At 40.0% G+C, this 19792-nt stretch overlaps 2 protein-coding genes across 4 annotated transcripts; one reads left to right on the top strand and one right to left on the bottom strand.

Moving 5' to 3' along the window:
• Nucleotides 1-128: 128 nt before the first annotated feature.
• LOC102782318 (structural maintenance of chromosomes protein 1A) lies at nucleotides 129-13622 on the bottom strand. The gene is made up of 26 exons (XM_087834479.1): nucleotides 13015-13622; nucleotides 12018-12206; nucleotides 11506-11618; nucleotides 11047-11250; nucleotides 10260-10498; nucleotides 9909-10167; nucleotides 9638-9778; nucleotides 9038-9120; nucleotides 8832-8931; nucleotides 8458-8565; nucleotides 8151-8336; nucleotides 6568-6747; nucleotides 6320-6466; nucleotides 5999-6136; nucleotides 5795-5911; nucleotides 5606-5712; nucleotides 5388-5529; nucleotides 5163-5308; nucleotides 4901-5054; nucleotides 4702-4809; nucleotides 3552-3708; nucleotides 2931-3085; nucleotides 2617-2768; nucleotides 2458-2527; nucleotides 2236-2346; nucleotides 129-932 (listed from the first exon to the last, which is right to left on the bottom strand). The coding sequence occupies exons 1-26, from the start codon at nucleotides 13121-13123 to the stop codon at nucleotides 852-854; spliced, it is 3696 nt and encodes a 1231-aa protein (XP_087690605.1). The 5' UTR covers nucleotides 13124-13622; the 3' UTR covers nucleotides 129-851.
• ribc1 (RIB43A domain with coiled-coils 1) lies at nucleotides 13465-19693 on the top strand. Of its 3 annotated transcripts, XM_087834480.1 has the most exons (9): nucleotides 13465-13618; nucleotides 14055-14167; nucleotides 14457-14630; nucleotides 14790-15007; nucleotides 15132-15246; nucleotides 15529-15647; nucleotides 16251-16487; nucleotides 19223-19389; nucleotides 19550-19693. In XM_087834480.1, exons 2-9 carry the CDS (start codon nucleotides 14062-14064, stop codon nucleotides 19629-19631), a joined length of 1218 nt encoding a protein of 405 aa, XP_087690606.1. In that variant the 5' UTR covers nucleotides 13465-13618; nucleotides 14055-14061; the 3' UTR covers nucleotides 19632-19693. The 3 variants fall into 3 exon arrangements, with proteins under 3 accessions (XP_087690606.1, XP_087690607.1, XP_087690608.1); XM_087834481.1 differs by lacking the exon at nucleotides 13465-13618 and having other exon boundaries at nucleotides 13900-14167; XM_087834482.1 differs by lacking the exon at nucleotides 13465-13618 and having other exon boundaries at nucleotides 14078-14167; nucleotides 14410-14630.
• Nucleotides 19694-19792: the final 99 nt, after the last annotated feature.

Here is a 19792-nt window from a genome sequence, read left to right on the forward strand (position 1 = left end):
AATAAATGCTACATTGAGGATCGGTCCAAACATATTCATATGAGAGCTACTTTAAAAACAGCCCGATGAAATTACAAAACAGCACATGAGTTGCAAGAATGTGTTATGAAGTAAACAAGATAAATGAGTTTAAATAATTCAAAATTTATTGAAGCAAAGCAATCGATAAAACAGGCCGAGCAGTTTCAGCATGGACTCATGCTGAGTTTTCTGCCTACCAAAGTTGATTCAGAATATTACTCAGGGAATAAAAAAGCAGAGCAGTAATAGCCTCAGTTCCATGATCTCATAACAGCTCTGCCAGCTGCTGCTGCTAACTGCAGGTTTTATTTAGCTTTTGCACATGGGAATGTATCCATCATACTGTAACAACAGATTCCTCGTTAAGCTTTAAAAAACAAACAAACATAGGCGCACATATGAAATTGCAGTTAAGTACAGAGAAGAGGAAACGGGCAAGAGCTTTAAAGCACACAGCTGGAAAGACGGCCATGAACAGTATAAAAGTTATGAAAACAAAAATTGGCTTTAGGGATGTTCGAGACACTTTAACCACATGATACAAATTCTACAGCTTCTTAAAAAGCACCCCACACAATTATATTGGAAAACTGATAAAGGACTGGATTTTATAAATGTACATACATCCTGGTCATTACGGTCTATAAAGAAAAAAAACAACTGAAGCTCAATAAGTCACTACTCTAATGTTTTTGTTTTTTTTAAAGGAAATAACATGTGAGACCTAATGGATACATCATCTGTGACTACAAGGTTACAATGAGCAATCCAGAAAAAGTAACCATGGAAACATCCAACTTCACAAAATACCAGTGCTGGGAGAGCAGGTCTTACTCATTTGGATTTGGGTTGGCATCAGGATATTGCGAGAGGTCAAAGGTTAGCACTTTGCTTATGACGCAGTCTCCTTGCTGTTGATGGAAGAAAAAAAGAAAATTAGTTAATTGTTTCCGAATCAGCGTTGACTTCACAGCTCAAGATGCTGAGGTTTTATTGGCCAAATATCAAACAGGATGTTTTAATTCTTAGATACACTGCATGTGGTTTATGATGAGAATGTTATTGCATGTCTGTAAATGAAGAATATAAAGTGTTATATGAATCTAATGAACTCCATTGTATTGCTGTCTCAGCTCCAGGTTCAGAAGTTTAACGTCTAAAAACAGCCTGACTACTGAAAGTTCAGCCATCTCAAGGCTATATTTTAGTATTTTGCATAAAGCTTTATATGCATAATACTCAGAAATGCATCTCGCCGGTTGGGTCAACACTTTGCTTAGCTTAAAAAACGTCACAGGTCACAATACAATATTAGGAAGTACAATGTGCAATGAATATCCTGCAGAGAAGCAGAACTTTTTCTGTTTATTTGTTTGTTTGTTTTTTTCCGAGCGGTTTCAGAAAGAAGAGAAGACGGGCTTCACGGGGATATTTGGTGTATCGTGGTAACACAAAGCATTCACAGTCTAAACAGACAGATTTTACCATGTGCTCTTCACATTACTGCAAATCCTCCACTAGTTTAAGAAAGTTCAAATGGTTCCTGAAAGATGAGAATTATTTTATCATTTTAAAGGCGAAATCACAAACGCAGCCTGTGTGATACTCGGGTCATAACAGGTTAATGACCCTGCGTGCTGGAGATACAGATGAGCCACCCACTCAGAAACTGTGACCGTCAATACATAACTGTATCCAGAGACTCTTTGATTAGGAGTTTCTGTTGCAGACATTAGCTCATACTGATGAATCCTGGGAAAATTCCTTCTTTGCTTTGCGAATAGATTCAACAGCCATTATGCTCAGCAGGAGACATGTGGTGCAGTCAATACATGTCTCAGTCTCGTGACACTGGCGTATTGTGAGTGCTAGAGTAGAGTTTATATGAAAAATGATACATTTTCTTAACAAACCATAAAGATTTATCTATAACATAACCTTATATGACACATAATGAGATGCATTATTTTATGGGCTAAATTTAATATCACGAAGCAATGCATATGCTTGATCTTTATCTACTTTTATTCAGTTATTATGGCTTCTTTTTTTGTTGTGGTTTTGTTATGGTAGCGTTCTTGTCTTAAAACAATGCTGAAACTACACAGCTGCACTTTTGAAGTGGTGCTTCAAGTAGTACTCATTTGGATCTAAGCTGATCTGCTCTTTGGGGATTTTATCCGTCTCTAATTCAAAAAAAAGAAAAAGACTCACCTCTGGATAAACACCTATGAGAGAGTCTGCCTTGGTGTAGAATTCCTCCTTCAGAGAAATGACAATGGCCTGGAAGTTCTCCATTGACTGGTCTTTGATGTAGTTGGCCACCTTGAAGGTACAAAGAGAAAGCATTAAGGCTAATGCACTAAAATCACAAGAAATATTCATTTAAAAACAAACAGACAGCTCATTATATCAACATTTATTCTCTAAACAGACCTTGCCAATATTAGTGTTGTCCAGAGCTGCGTCAATCTCATCCAGCACAAAGAAGGGGGCGGGTTTGTAGCTACGGAGAAGCAACAAAGATGTAAACAGTCAACTTCCGTCAAGTTATACGTGCATTAAAAATTCCTCTGCACATCTCCCTTGTTTCACCTGTGAATAGCGAAGAGCAGAGCCAGGGCGGCAACAGTTTTCTCTCCTCCTGACAAGTTGTCCATTGGTCTGAACCTCTTGCCTGGGGCCACACAGTTATAATTGATACCATCCAAATATGGCTCCTCTGGGTTCTCTGGACCTAAAAATGCCTAAAGAAGAAACATACGCTGATTGGTAAACACAACTTGGGCACATGCACAAATGGATATATATAAAATTTACCATGTACCAAATTCCACACATAAATGCTACCTGTCATGGCATTAGACATAGTTAATAATATGTAATGTGGCAAGTCTCTAAAAACATACCTGAGCACTACTGTTGCGTGACAGAGCCTTGTAGATCTCATCGATATTGGTGGACACAGACTCAAAACAGTTATTGAAGCGATCAAATCTTTCCTTCTTGATCTGCTCGAAGGCTTGCTTGGCCTTTTTGGCTCTTTTCCGAGCAGCCTCAAACTCTGAAAAAAGAAAGGAAACCAAAAAAGCGTATGATACAAGTTCCAATTCAATCCAATTTTATTTATAAAGCACTTTAAAATACCCAGCACAGGAACAAAGTGCCGTACAGAAAATAAGTTAAAACAATAGAATAACAGAAAACAGCAAAATAAATAAATAAAACATAAAATTAAAACAGCCCTATGTTAAAACAAAAACAAGATAAAACAGCATCGAATCACCTAAAAACAACTAAAATAAAAAATAAAAAACCAGCATCTCACGTGGTGTCAAAGGCCAGGGTAAAGAGGTGGGTTTTCAAGAGTGACTTAAAAACAGATAAAGAACTGGCCTGTCTAATCTCTAAAGGAAGCTCGTTCCACAGTTTTGGAGGAACGAGCTCTTGTCAAGTTTAACAAGAGGTCTTCAACTTCCTGTCCCCTTCCACATTTCACCCCAGCTTCTAACATGAGACTGCCACCTCACCATCACTGGTCTCTTGGAATTTGTCCCTGACACTCTCAAGCTTCTCCATAGCCTTCATGTTGGGTGCACTGATTCTCTGCAGGATGCTCTGCTGCTCATTCAGACGCTGCTGCAGTGTGTTCGTCTCAGCCTTGATCTCTTCCTCTGACAGTGCATCCTTCAGGAAGATCGAAGAATAAATGTATTAACCCTTTAAGACCTACCATAGAACCAAGTCCGCCAGAGCTTATATTATATTTTTACATGCTGTGGAGCCATTTTTGGGAGCATTTCAAGTTGCTATACATCAATACAACCATTACAGCCTAAATTTTAATAATATGTCTGCCTAAGTGCATAGTAATTACATAAATTGTAAAAAAGTGCAATAAACTACAAAAATAATTGAAAATCGTTTTTGTTTTTTTAACATATATTTCTAGTTAGAGAAATTTAAGAGGCTTATCCCTCAAAACTGTAAATACAAAAAAGTTGCACAAAATAGTTTCCCACCACAGGAAATTTATTTTGAGTGTCTTCATAGTTTTATTTTTGAAATACACCAATTTTTATATACTGCAGGAAAAATATTATAATGCAAATTTGCAAAAAAAAAGCAGCATCTGCATCAAAATAAACTATTTCCAGCAGTGCAATATGAGTCCTAAGCATCTCAGAAACGACACAGAAAGTCATAAAGTCAAACATAACTTTTAAAAACACCAGTATAGGCTCATGAGGCCTTGATGGTAAAAAACTACATTTCCGCAAAAATGACGTCACTTCCGGTTTCGGACAGGACATGGAGGACATGCAAAAGTTCGCGCTGATGTCTTTTCCAACGTAGGAAGTGTTACAAACAGCTGATCGGATCGGCAAAGCGTGTTTCTGGAATATTATGTTTTTGTTGCTGCAAGTGCTTTTTATGCAGTTTTTGCAAAGCTTTATGTGGAAGGAAACTGTGACCGAGGACAAGCTGATGGCATAAGATGTAAGTACAACTCCTCCGGTTTCTTCCTTCGGTTTTTGTATTAATCTATGTGCATCTACAAAATTTAAGTACAAAATCTGACTTTAGCTATAGAGATCACCTCTGCTGCAAATTGCTCATTTTCCTACTTGGTATATTTTAATGTGTAAAGAAAATTGTTATAATATTATTTGGACCCACCTTGAGGTCTTCGGACAGGTTGCTGTAGTCAATTTCTATAAGAGCCTCTTTGGCCAAAACGCTGCTGGATGTCCTTTGGCTGCTGGACTCATCCGTCTGGGAACTCCCCTTGAACAGTGAAAACAAAAAGACGTCTGTCATTTTCTGCTTCGGTCTTAATGGAATTACAGTTAGAGCAACGATGGTTTTGTTAATGTACCTCTCCCTGGCTGATATCATCCATTGTTCCAGAACGAAGAGGCAGCCTGATATCCTGCATTTTGCAGGCTTGCAGCAGGTTGTGACGGTCACTGCGCTTCTGCTCCAGTTTGGTCTCAATGGCAGTGACCTCCTTCTGGAGCTGAGTCAACTCCCTGGAATAATAAAAAGTTGTTTGTAGAACAAACTCACTCAAACATAAAATCATATTAAGAAGATATTAAAAAAAAAAAACTAAAGTGCATATGTCTGCAGTCACTGACTTGTTTGCACCACCCAGTTTTTTGCGAATCTCCTCCATCTCGTGATTTTTATCGTTGACTTCAGATTTCTTGGTGAGATGCTGGTTCTTCAGGTCCTGCAGCTGGGCCATTGTCTCATCAATGATTTTCATGTGTCTGTGCTCCTCCTACAAAGCACACAAGAGGGATTAAAAGCGATGACAAAATCAAGGGCAAAACATTTTCATCGTCTAACTTTGTTTTCACCTTTTTAAGTCTCTCGATTTCAGCCTCGTCCTTCTTCACAGTCTGCTCCCACATCATGACCTTCTCCTGGTCTTCCTTCAGCTGATTCTTCTCATAGTCCAACTGGATACCCAGGCGGGTCTTTTGAGTCTCAAACTCAAGACTAAGACAAAAACAATGAAGTTATGCTTCAACAAACCAGAGACAGATTCACTATTAGCAGAAGTGACTGAACTCACCGCTTCTTTGCAATCTCATTCTGCCTCTTCACTTTCTCCTCCTCAAACTCTCTGATATTCCTCACTCCAATCTCCTTACAGAATTCCACAAACACCTCATCCTCCACCTGGGAAACAGAAACAATGTTGTGCAATGTTACACGTTCATAAACGGACTTCTAACTGCAGCTCACTCTGTGCCAGTCTCACCAGGTTCATGCGGTCTCGCAAGTCAGTGATTTCCCGCTCACGGGACTGGATGATCCTCTTGATGTCATTGATGCGAGGGCCAAAGTTTGCCAATTCACTCTCTAGCTTAGACTTCTCCTGTATCACAGAGTAACAGAAAAACATTTAATGCGAGGGTCACTGTTTCTAACGGTAAGAGGAAATAAAGCTGTTACTGAGCCGTACCTGCATATTGAGGGAGAGGTGACGGGTTTTTGTCTGCTCCAGATCACTCTGCGAGTACTTGAGTCTCATCTGCAGACCATGGGCCTGAGACTGCACCTGACGGAGCTCTGCCTCCTTCCTCTTGGCCTTCATTTGCTCCTGCAGAGGAAAACATCAACATTAAGTGGATATTCATGAACTGTTCATTTAATAATTAAGGGAGTATAAAATAACAATTATTTTAGTCAGAGGTTAGTCAGCATAAAGTGCTTCATGGTGACTCTTACTAAAAATCTGTCGTCCCAACAAACTCTCTGATGTGGGTCATATAATTAAAGTCACCTTGAGCTCTTCAGTGAGTTTCTCCTTTTTCTCTTTGAGCTTGTCCACTGCCTTCTCATCCCATCGTCTGGCCTTAGCTTTCAGGTCGCTGGCACCTCCAGAGATGACTCCAGACTTCTGGAACAGAGTACCGTCCAGGGCTACCGTCTGGACACCGATGAATAAGAAGTTAATAGGTAGAAGTAGTTATTACGCATTCTCACATCTATGAATCATCCAATCATCCATCTTTAAATTAGGTTAAGTACCTTGTGCCTGTATGGCCCTCCAAAAGCAATTCTTCGCGCATCTTCAACATTCTCGCAGACCAGAGCATTGCCACAAGCGTACTGCAGAGCTTTTTTGATGTGGGGAGGTTCATAGCGAATCACATCAATCACCAGCTTGGCTCCTCGCAGTTCTCGGAGTTTCTCATCGGTTGGTTTCACCTTTGAAAAGACACATTTTAAATTTTCTACACAATATTTACAGTGTGAACGGCACTGAGGAAAGAAAAACATTAATGACCTGAGGTTGGGATTATTTTAGAGTTAAGTAGCATTTTATATAAAGAACCTCTGCAGGGAAAAAAAGGTTCAAATTGTCAGTGAATAAAGATTATTTATAGGCGTGACAACATTTAACACCCCCCCCCCCGCCCCCCCCCCAAAAAAAAAACAACAACATAAAGACAGAAGTATAATTTTGGCTTTAAAAATTGCAGAAAGCAATGTTGCCCATCCTGCCATGAATCTGCTCGTTCTATGACATTTAAACATGCTGCAGGAATTTTCATTATCGTCCGCAGGGAAAATTGTTTTAGCCAAATATTTTAAGTGAGGACCAACTCTGAGAAACTTTAACAAAATATTATCTGGATACATAATCATCCAGCTGATCACCTTCAATTTCACCCAACAGGGATATTCAGGGTTCACACCTATTTTTCAGGGTCAAATTCAAGCACTTTTTAAGCACTTTCAAGGTCAATTTTCAAGCTTTTCCAGATTGGCAAAAAAAGAATGCATGTTTCACTCATTTAACTAAGTAAGACCAAGTAAAGATTAAAACAAATCATCTTAGGTCGACTTAAATATCCTTTGTTCCCCGTGTGTAAGAACAGAGAAAAATGCACCACACAAAAATACTGAAAAAGGAAATGCTTGCCTTATATGCAAACAGTGTACAAACTCAAAAAATACATTTCTATTAAAAACTAAGATGTGAAAATGTGAACAAATCAACTTGTTAGAGATATTCATCTCCACTTGACAAAAACAGCAACCCCACATAACAAGAAAACTGCACCAAACACCACAATAATACACAGCAAGGCCAAATGAATAAGTCTTCTCATCAGCGATTGACGCTTCTTAGCTATGTGACACAAAAATAGGAGACAGATGTTTGTTTGTTTTTAACTAGTTAAGCACCCACGCCCAGAGCAGAGCAGAGATTTAAAATCAGATCTCCAGCAGCGCAGTAGCTTATCTAGTTCAGGACCCATCACAATTCACAGCTCATTGCCCACAAACCTAAAAACGTGACCCATGAGAATTCTTTGGAAAGTCTCCATAGAACAACAGATGATCCTGTTTTACCATTTCACTCAAATTAAATAACATTTAATCCAATTCAAACCAATAATGTAGGTAAAGTAGTTCACCTTGTGAACGGCGTCTGAGTCGATGGATGTATGGATGGACAGACGACGCTTTGTGCTTCTACAATTTCCATTCCCCAAGTTTTACAAGACCGACAATTTAGCTCACAGGCTACACCCAGCAAGGACATTGTTTTATTATGAATTGTTCAAAGCTCTCAGTTGGAGTCATTATATTTATATACTTACTTCAAGGTAATCAAGAGGAAGGAAGGTCTCCGGCTCTCCTCTCTGCTCCTTTATGTACTGAATACAGTCTCTGCCAGTCTTCTCTGAGTCAACAATGATGGCGTCCATGTTCTTACCCAACACTTTAGTCACAGCGATTTGATATTTCTTCTGAGTGGGCTGACACAGGTCGATCAGACGCCCATACTGAAAACACAATCAGTAAACGTTAGTTTGTTTAGTGCTCTTATGCTCAATGTTTAAATGCTTTGACCAAAAAGAAAAGAAAAGCAGACCCAGCATGGGTATAGTGCCAAAGGAGCCTTACCACAGAGCCAGGATAGAGTCTTTTTATACTCTCCATGATCTCGGCCTTACGTTGCTGGCGACTGTTCTCCTGCCTGTCGATTCTGGCGTCTCCAAGCTGCTCCATCACCTAAACCACAGTCCAATAATAAGGGGATTCATCAGAGGTGCTACTATAGGTGACGTATTCACTTCCCATAACAGATGTATGTCAAGTCTACTGATTGACACAAAGAAATAATGCTTTGTTTTGTACAGTTCAGGAAAATATGAGCTACAGAAAAAGGCTGATGTCTTTAGGAGCAGAGTTACCACATGCAAAAATTAACTAACTCAATTAGAGTAGATTCAACTTGTTGTTGGTGCTGATTTCTTTCTTTCCTGTGTATTGAGTACCTGATTAAGCTCCATATTGATCTCATCGATCCTCCTTTTGGCCATCTCCACTTCCTCAGTCAGCTCTTCCTCCATACGCTTCTGCTCATCTAGTGATTGCCTGATGGGGAAAGAAGGTTGTGAATCACACAGTAAACCAGAGAAACCTATAAAAATAAGTTTGCCACAGCTCCGCTCAAAACAATCCAAAATTAAGAGCAGCATACCTGCTGGTGGAAATATAATCCTCCAGTTTTTCAATACGTTTCTGGTTTTCCTCGATTTCACGGATCTTCTGTTTAATTTTGGCCTAAAGAGAAACAACAACTTCTATCAAATCAATTTTGTTCTGGCTCATATGTCTGTGAAGGTTCTCAGTCATCCAGGTCATTGTAGTCAAAGGAGCTTGCAAAGAAAAGCGTCTGGACTTCTTTAGGTTGCTTGAAGAAGTTTCACCTCTCATCCGAGAAGCTTCTTCAGTTCTAAGGTCAAATGGTGGAGAGTCCCAGATTTGGTGGGGCCAGGTTTCACAAAGAGTTCACCCGAAACTCTGGCTGATTGGGACCCACACCCAGTTTCACGCCTTGGCTCAGGTGATTAGAGGATCATCAGGGGGTCCTTTTGTCCCTCTGTGGGGGGAAACTCCCACTAGGTTTAAATCTGGGACTCTCCACCATTTGACCTTAGAACTGAAGAAGCTTCTCGGATGAGAGCTGAAACGTCTTCAAGCAACTTAAAGAAGTCCAGACGCTTTTCTTTGCAAGCTCCTTTGACTTTGTTCTGGCTCATAAAACTTTTCCCACGTTTTCCATTTTTCTCTCCTTTACCTCTGTCTCCACTTTCTTTCTCTCCTCCAAGTCAAGGCGGTCCTGGTCAGCCTTCTGGTCACGGTTGAACTTCTCCAGCTCCTGTGCCAGCGTGGCAGCACGTTTGCTGGCCTCCTCCTTCAGACGATGATACTGCTTCACCTGGAAGAAGGGAGACAAAGAGTGCGCATTTTTCAATTTCATGAAACATTATAATTTCACTAAAATTCTGTAACTAATTTGGTATTTTTTCAAAATAAAATGGCTAAAATGTAGTTTTCACACATCAGACCTGATTTTCCTCCAAGGTGAGATCCTGGCCTTGACTCTGCGCCTCCTCCTCCATTCTTTCCTCAAACTCTTGCTTAGCCAGCTCCACTGCCCTCATCTCTTTATCCAGCTCATCCATGTCTCCCTTCCGCTTCTTGTACATCTTCTGGGCATTTTGCAGTGATTTTCTTGCTGCCTCAAGCTTCTTGATTTTGTGTGAGGTGTTCTCTTTGGCTTTGATGTACTGAGGCCTCTTTTGGTTCAACTCAGAGTCCTTCTCCCTGTGGTCAAGTCAACCGTTTAATGTAAGTCAAATGACTAATAGTGCATTAAGCTTTAAATGTCAAAACGTATTTTATTTCATGCCACTTACTTAATTTCTTTCTCAATGGTCTGTTGCTCCCTCATCAGCCTGCCCAGCTCCTTCTTCTTGTCCTTCAGCTCCTCCTCCACATGGTCCATCTTTTTACGGTCCTTATCGATCTCCTTATTCCGCTGCCCAAGCTCTTTGTTCAGCCTCTCGATCTCAGTCTCGTTGTGGTACAGTTTGAAGAGCTGCAACTGTACACTCGCTCTGGCTACTTCATCCTTAAGACGCTGGTAACGCTCGGCCTGGTAAAATGAAGGAAAAGAGAGAAGCGAGCAAATCATGATTAGAGATGTAACTGATTCCACATTTCATGACCAATGAGAATTTGAGGTTTTTCCATCAGATAACCCAAAAAACTAATCATGAAAATACAAACGTTTGTTTCAAGGCTATTTTTGAGTCATTTCAAATAAGAAATACACAGATTTGTTGCCGATTACAGTGTAACAATCTTTACTTCATCTTTGTGTTGTTCACCTAACACCAGACTTTCTCTCTTATATAAATATATGTGGGATAGATTTATATGCAGGATGTGCAGTTGAAACTGAAGCTTATGTTGAGCTCAGCTAAAAGTTCCTAGTTTGTCTTTTACTGTTGAAATTTGGTGCATTCATATGAATGACAAGTATTTGCATTATCTGGAATTACATATTACCTAAAATTTGTTAGAGTAGAAACAGGCTAAACCACTCAATGGATCCATGGAGGAATTCAGTAAATGCCAAATAACCACAGACACTAATCGTGACACTCTGTGTCCTATGCAGACTCAGTAAAAATGGCAGACCTCTTCTTTCTCTTGCTTAGCCTCTTTGCGCTCTGCGGCGATGTTTTTCTTGCGATGATAGTTGAACTGCGTGTCCTCCTCTGCTTTCACCATCTCCTTCTTCCTCCGGTCATACTCCTGGGCCAGCTCTCCTGAACGGGAGATCTCTTCAAACAGCGCCGTACGCTCTTTGGGGTTCTTCATGGCAATAGACTCAACAGCTCCCTTACAGGGAAATAAAGACAAAACTGAGATTTGAAATAGCAAATAAAATGTTACCTGGTGTTAATTTAATCTCTGGTGTAACTGACCAAGTCACGTTCAAACCAATGATACACACACACACACACACACTAAAAACTACTGCACTATCCAATCAAAATAACCTAGTGGATTAGTACAGGAGTACTATGAAAGACTGCCTGTGCATAAATTGCTCTTGAAAAAATCTTGACAACATTTACAAGAATGAAATCTTACCTGAAAGACCAAGAAGTTCCTAGCCTTTATCAGAATTCCAAGTTTTTCCAGTTCTTCACTGTATTCAGGCAGGCCCACTACTTTATTGTTGATGCGATACTCAGAGGAAGAACCTGGTGCATATTCCAAAAACAAAACAAGCATTAGCTCATCATCAACACACACAAATAATATACTATATATATATATATTAATATACAAATATACACTATACTATTAAACTACATTATTTTATATACTATAGTAAACAAGTGCATTTTATTCACAATTTATAAATGTAACAGATTTTAAATATTTTTGACCCACCAAATGACAAACATGTGTGAAAATGTTTTCTTAGACGATGAGTCAATTTTTGAAAACTGATATCCATGCAGCTTTACTACTATCCTTTTATTCAGCTGAAAAGCATTCAAATTTTACTAGATCAGTGTCTCTTAACTCACACAGACAACTATTCAAAACGAAAGTTAATTATATATTAAAGGACGGTTGGTAATGGAGCTTTGTACCAATAATGACTCTTGTGAAGGCACGTTCTTCTCCATTATCTTCCTGGTACACCATACTGACAAAGGCTCTGTTGGCAGCTGGCTTCCCTACAGGCGCTCCATGGATTAGATCCTTCAGAGTCTTCACACGCAGGTTACTTGTCTTCTCTGCCAACACGAAGCTGATGGCATCCATAAGGTTGGACTTTCCTACAAACATTATGATGACATTGAAATCTTAGTAAACTTTGGGACCTTTTTATATGAAAACACACATGTTAAGACCATGTTGCTGCTTGCTTTTATACATAAACAACAACTGTATATAGGCTTTAATATCCCTTACGTAAAACATACTTTGTTACCTAATATTAATTTTTACATCCCATCTCATATTCTTATATCTTTGTTTTATTTAATTTTATTTTTGATTTATTCTAGTTGTACACTATGGAATGGGGAGACAACATTTGGATAATATGCAGTTCCTGTAAATATTATAGGAAAGTTCACCTTTTATTTGTACAGTCTGGTGCAAAACAGCAGTTCTGCAATAAAATGCATCTTATTGGCTATTAGTATGCAGTTTTTACACGTTGTATTGGCCAGATAATTTTGATGATGCATTGCACTGTATTACGAGAAAACACCGTTGAAAGACTTCGTCTTTCTCTAGTGTAAAGGTAGGTCCAACCCCAATGTTTACAAATATATTAAGTGCCTATACGACGTAAGTGCTTAAGCAGTCTAAAGGAATTACTTCAATTAAAATGCAAATACGCTATTCTGCAAATTGACAACCATTAATGCACCGAAATAAAATTTAAATAAATACTCTAGTGGCAAATATGAATATGAAACAATACAATACATCACACTACCAACAACTGAACCTCCGTACAGTTCAGCTATGCACAGACTGAGAGTTATGGGCTGTGGAGCTCTGTTTACCGTTAGGCACAGCTAGCAGTTTGCATTTCGCATTAGCTTCGAGTTCATGTTAGCTGTCATTACATACCAGATCCATTGGGTCCGATGATTGCAGTAAACTTGTGAAAAGGTCCGATGATCTGCCTTCCTTTATACGACTTGAAATTTTCAATCTCTATCAGTTTTAAATAACCCATCTCGTTATGTTTGTTTAGCTGGTCTGCAGTGAATATTAGCTTAGCAGTTAGCTAATGCTAACAACCAATGTTTACCCGATAAGCTGTTGCAAAGACGCAGTGTGCACGAAATGAATGAACCCCTCTGGTCAATCTACTGCTGCTCTATGCACAAATTACATTATGATCTGCGCAAGCCTTTTAAAAATTAAAATGAAAAATATAATCTTTATCAAATATACTCGGTACGACGGCGACAACAATGCGCCATTTTACAATCCAACAGGAAGACCCACAAGCGCGCGAGACACGAAACCTCACAGGTCTTCTTCTTCTTCAGTCAAGTTTAACGGCAGCTTGCATCCAAAACTGTTGCATTACTGCCACCTCCTGGCTGTTAATCGTCCGTCATCCCTGAATCCTCAGATCCTCTTGATGAGACCAGTATTTCTCAAAAAACGAAAAACCACCACTTTCCCTTCACCATGACTTAACTCTTTAACCACTCGTTCAAACGTAAGTTCCCTTCCACCACTCATTTCACCCCACATCACCCTCCTGTGACTTGCATACTTCCTGCAACAACTAGTACATGCTCAACCGTCTCAACAACAACAACAACCTCCTCCTGTCTCTTCAATCCGCTACTCCTCTTAGCTTCTATTGTGTTTTACACCCTATATAAATGTCTCCCTTTTGTTTCATTATCCCATGCCATTTGCCAGAAGTTCCTACTTTCTGTCCAAACTACACTTTTCCCTTCAGAAAACCTCACAGTTTCTCGCGAGACCAAATTTAGTTGTCTGGAGTTTGTCGTGTTTTGATTGTTATCTCGACCTTGGATATCACTTTTTAATACTATTAATGCTACTTTATTACAGAATATACACATTATTAAAAATAAAAAGACATTTCCTTAGCTGGTCCTGTCACTCTTCTTATGTATTTCCAGCATAGCGATGTGCGTCCACTTGTTTCCATGGTTACCAAGGGTCTCCAAACACAACAGGAGCAGATTTCATTCACTGCTATTGAAAGAAACTGGACAGACTTATAACGTCAGCGGTAAGTTGATCAGAGGTATATGTCCATTTTTAAAGAAGAGACATTTGATTTAGTCTACTTCCTCTTTAAATATGCCTTGACTTTGGTTTTTGATGCTATCAGGTGACGACAGGAGCAAATCGCTCTGAAGATGAACCCCACCAGGATTTTATATTTCAATCGGCATAATCATTTCTTTAATAATTTATTTCCAAGCAAGATTATCAGCTCCGATAATAAGTGTCGTAATGCTGTCTCTTTAGGAAGTCACTAGAAACTTTGAACATGTTCAACGTGGATTTGCCTGTAGACGAGTCCACGGAAAAGGCTGTGGAGAGGCGTAGGGCTGCAGAAACAGCACGCAAGGCCCGCATTTTCAACACCCGGCTTCGTGTGATGGGTCTCGACCTAGATACACTAAACCAACAAGTCCAGGAGAAGAAACACCAGCAAAACATGGAGAAACAAATGGACAAAGCTTTGGGTAAACTGAAGGACAGGGATGAGTAAATTAAAGCAGGTTAATTGCAGACATAATTCCTGCAAGACGCTATAAATGCAAGTCCCCTAGTCCCTTATTATTTCAGGCCCTCTCCATTAATGAGCTTTGGTTGGTCACAGGTGTATTTTTAATGTATTACAGATAAGTTGAGAATATACCAAGATGAAGCACTGGTGCTGCAGAACAATGCTGAAGAGGAGAAGCGAAGAGTTTTGAATTCTGAACTCACCAATTACTGGGCTACTCATCAGCGACCAGAGGACTCTCGTGATGCTGATCTTAAATTTGGCCTGAAGGGGGCATTCAAGATCGCCATTCCAGAGAATGAGCTAGGGCCTGCCAGTATGCAAATCTTTAAGGTAGGGCAGCTCTGACAAAGCAGGGGATTTGTAAGCTTTAAAGACCGGGAGGGGGGGTCCAGCTAATGGTTAAATGTGTAATATTGTTACCTCTTATGGTCATCTGTCCTTGTTTCATGCACAGGGAGAGGGTGTCGGAGAGGAGCTGAGGATGAGAGAACAAATAAGAAAGACAGAACGAGATCTGCGAGCACAGATGGATGAGAATGAAAAACGGCACATGCGAGACAAGCACATAGGTGAAAAGAGACACACACAAGTACACACATTCACTAGCATTCCTAATGAGTTTACATCCTTTACTCTACAACTCTGTACATCACACACATGCTTCATGCTTTCCTGCACAAACAATCATACACTCCCATGCACAGCCCTTATTACCAGGTGACAGTGATGGATGCTTATCCCTAAGAGCTTTACTGTAAGTGTGAAGTGTGCAGTTAAAGAGCCAAATACAACAGCTAATGCAGGTGTGGAAAAACACACGTCAGATGATCCCCAAATCACGTGTGTCACAGAGATGCTTGTGAGCAAAGAGCTGGTGCAACAAGACGCGAGAGGGGCTCAACAAGCTGCCCTCGAGGAGGCGTGTAAGAGAGCTACCCGCATCGCGCTCGAGAACTACAACCAGGCTCTGGTACAGTATATGTGCGCACTCACAGATGGACAAACAGATACGCACACACCACTCACTAATGTGAATGCTCAAGGCAAAATCTAAGGGGGGTGGGGGGTGGGAGGGGCAAGCTGTGACATGATGTTGTCATGTGGGAATTGCAAGCTGAAAATGTCAAATGATGCATGCACACACTTGGTGCAGGATGGCAGCAATCATATTATTTGGCACCAGGCAACATGGATGGTTAAACGGCTTTGATGTACGCATGGTTACTGTCTGTTTTTAAAAGCCTCCATTTAGCTCTTCCCTCATTTGCCTGAATGCACTCGGCTGAATCCCCCATCGGGAGGCATCATTGTAAATCCTTCAGGTCACTGTACTTTTTCATAGTGTTTAGTGGTTTCACTAATAACCACTCATGATGCACAAGCACATACAGCTGACTGAGTGGCTCTCTCAGGGCGACGTTCGCCATATGGCTGACTGGTAGCTCTATGCTAGGAGTAACCACATTTTAGAGACGAGGTTTTGCAATGCTTCTGAATCATCAGTCATCAGTGGGATGATCAATTAACTGTCCCTGGATCTGTGTTAAAGCCTCACCATGTCCTGTGCACACAGGCTAAAGAGCAAGCAGAGAAACTGGAGGAGCAACGCAAGAGAGAGGAACAGCAAAATCTGGCAGAGATGTGGCATACAATGACATCTGACATGATGACAGAGTGTGCAGAGGCAACAGAGAGACAGGTGGGAGGAGGGAGGCCACCACAGGTTCTACCAGACAGGTGGAAAGGAATGAGCCCTGATCAGCTGAAAAGCATTCAGCAGGACAGAGAACAACAATGCCTTGAGAGACAGGTATTACACTCGGTACTCCACAGTAATGTAGTCAAAGCTGCACACGGTATTCCATATATGTTATGTAGAATACCATGTTCACATAATCCCTTGAGTACAGAGGTGGCCAGCAGGGGAATTGGGCGGGGCAATTACTTGTGCTTGGGCACTGCATGTGTGGATTTGAAATTAGTGTTTTCTTTTTTATTATTTTTTATTTAATTCAGCAGCAATTCTCAACAGCAGTCACATCAAAGCACTTTATATTGTGGGTTAAAGACCCTAAAATATTAGTTAAATAAACAACAACAATCAAGCGACTTGGTGACAGTGGGACAGAAAAACTCTTGTTGAACCTTAGACCAGCGGTCTCCAACCTTTTTTGCGCCACAGACCGGTGTTGTGCCAAAAACTGATTGTCTGCCAAAAACTGATTTCCAATGTTTCTGTGTATTTTTTCTGTGTAATATCTTTACGTATGTTCGTAAATACACTTCGGTGAATAGGGTTTACAAAGGGGTTATATAGAGAATTAAAAAATTATCCGTTTTTCAAGTATCTTTACAACTCTGTGTTATTGTACTTACATTATAACCAATCCGGTCCTTTATCCCCACTTAAAATATTTTTACAGAACTATTGTAATATTTGCGGCCATTTCTTCTGTCCCCTTGGCCAACTTACTCTTACAAAAGACATTTTTAATGTTAATGAGATTTTTTTAACTGCATAAATAAAGGTTATATAAAAGTCACTGCCAAAAACTGATTGCGGCTTCTACCTTGTGACACGAATGTTGTTTGTGGCTCAAGATGACTTTATGTCATCCATAAGCGATGCATTTGACATATGTTTCACATATTATAGCCCAACAAGTTACTTATAGCACTTTAAATACAAGCAATCAGTTTTTGGCAAATACCGGAAATCACTTTTTGGCACAACACCGGTTTATGCCCGACAATATTTTCACGGACCGGCCTTTAAGGTGTCGCGGATAAATACAACAAAATAAAACTAGTACCGGTACCGAAAAAAAGAAAATTTATTCATAACATACGTGAAAAGACCCAGGAAAACCGAGTAAACGATAAAAACGATAACAAAATAACGCTGAAAACCGATAAAAACCCTGAAAACTATACATTTCACAGCTGAGCCTCAACTCTTGCGGCCCGGTACCAAACGACTCACGGACCGGTACCGGTCCGAGGCCCGGGGGTTGGGGACCGCTGCCTTAGACAGAACCAGGCTCAGGGAGGGGCAGCCATCTGCCGCGACCATTTTGGGATGAAGGGAACGAGTTTTTGACATCTGTGCCAACTTTTCTACACAGGTTGTTTTCAAAAAGGATTTCAGCTTTGAGGAGATCACTCACAAAGAAAATGATCCTAGACGTGAAAAAACAAAAACATAAGACGGGAAGGTGAAAACTACAAAGTCTGTAATCACAAGTAAAAACAACCAAAAAAGCAACAGTGCAATATTACTAGTAAAAATATACATGTATATGAGATCTACACCTTCAGTCCATAAAATAGAGAAATATATTAAGATAATTAAAACTATTGACAGATGAGTATAAATGATCATTTAAAACCAATAAAATAAGTAGAATTAAAGTTCATAAAACAAAAAGAAATAAATAACTAAACTAAAATACTTTAAAAAATACATTAAAATACTAATATCAGTCATTATTAAAGCAGAGTTAAGGGAGTCACCTGCTGACAACAGTCATGAAGGGGATGTCGTGTGTTGTCCAGTATGTTTAGCAGTTTGTGCAACATCCTGCTCTTAATAACTTCCTCTCGGGGCTTCAGGCTGGTCCCAGCACAGACTCAGCCTTTAATCAGCTTGTTCAGCTTTCCAGCGTCACTGGCTCTGACGCTGCCACCCCAAAACAAACCTACAAAGAAGATTGCACTAGCAGTAACAGACAATAGTGTTTTACTGAATTCAGTAAATGACCCAGAAAGCCTCAGTGTTGCATTTCCAGTCCAGTCTGTTATTGATGTGAATACCCAGGTTTTTGTAGCTCTTCTCCCACAGTGGAAATGCTGTTCAACTTAGGTTTGTCCCTCCTTTTTGTGTTGTTTTACACACTGCAAATGTTGGAGTACTCCTGATGTGATTCAGAAGGTTGTTTCAGCAGCAAATCAGAAAAGATTAAAGCCACATCACCAGTGTTGCTTAAGACTCTGTAAATAATCCATGAGGTTTGCACGTAGCTTACTAGCTTGTCAGATAGATATTGAGGTCGCAAACATTGCGTCACCTTAAAAAAGCACTAACATTTAAAAATCAACTCTAAAACTAATTGGAGGCTAGTAAATGTTACAGGAGCACTACTAGTGTCCATCAAGCCAGCGGTGCTCAAACCAGCATCCAGGCACTGAAAGGTGGTTTGAACAAGTAATAAAACGTCTCATTTTAGTGTGCTGGAGATATTTAAAAAATATACCAGTGTATATCAGTTTTCTCCTTATTCAGGATGATGGTATCTTTTTAGTCTTTCTAGTGTACTAAAATAAGGCCCCAAACTTTCCATTAGTGCCTGGACCTGGATTAACATGATCAACATTGATTTCAAGATGCAATAGTGGCGAGAATAAGCATGAACATAAAGTGCTAACACAGAAAAAATCATTTGGGTGGATCCAGTTACCAAGCCATAAGACCTCCAGCAGATTATTTGGCTCTGAAGCTTTGCAAAGTTTAGTGCGTTTTTAGATTTATTTCCTCTCTGCCTTCAGAAACAGCGAGATGCTGAAAAGATCCGTGAAGCAGCTTGGGATCTGAAGCTGCTGAAGCTGTCCAGAGAAGCCGAGAAGGAGGACCTGAGAGCAGCCGAGCTGAGTAGAGAGCAGAGAATTCAGATGGACCGCTACAACGTGCAGCTGGCCCGAGAGCAGCTGGCACAGTAAGCACTGCGCACATATTCACACACTTTCTGATTAGACACTAATCAGCAAATGTGTTTTAGGCTTAGGTGATAAAATATGGAAATATAGATTTCAGATTTTATAAACATTTCGGGGGACAAGCTACTTACTGTGTTCAAATTTCTGTTTCCTCCCCAGGCAAGAGTACCTGAATAAGAGACTGTACACCAACAAACCCACCAAGGACTACTTTTATCAATTCAACACCAGCTCCCGCTGACTGCCAATGAGCTGACATTAGCTTGTCCTCCTGTGGCATTGGGCTAAATAAACCTGGTTAATCAATGAATCAGTGTGAACTGGATGAACATTAATCATAACATAAGTGACATAGATTTCCTCCCGATTAACACGGTTATTACTGATTAGTGACAAAAAATG

This window comes from Neolamprologus brichardi, chromosome 20, assembly GCF_056152115.1.
Source record: "Neolamprologus brichardi isolate AB-2024 chromosome 20, ASM5615211v1, whole genome shotgun sequence".
In the NCBI taxonomy this organism is placed as follows: Eukaryota; Metazoa; Chordata; class Actinopteri; order Cichliformes; family Cichlidae; genus Neolamprologus; species Neolamprologus brichardi.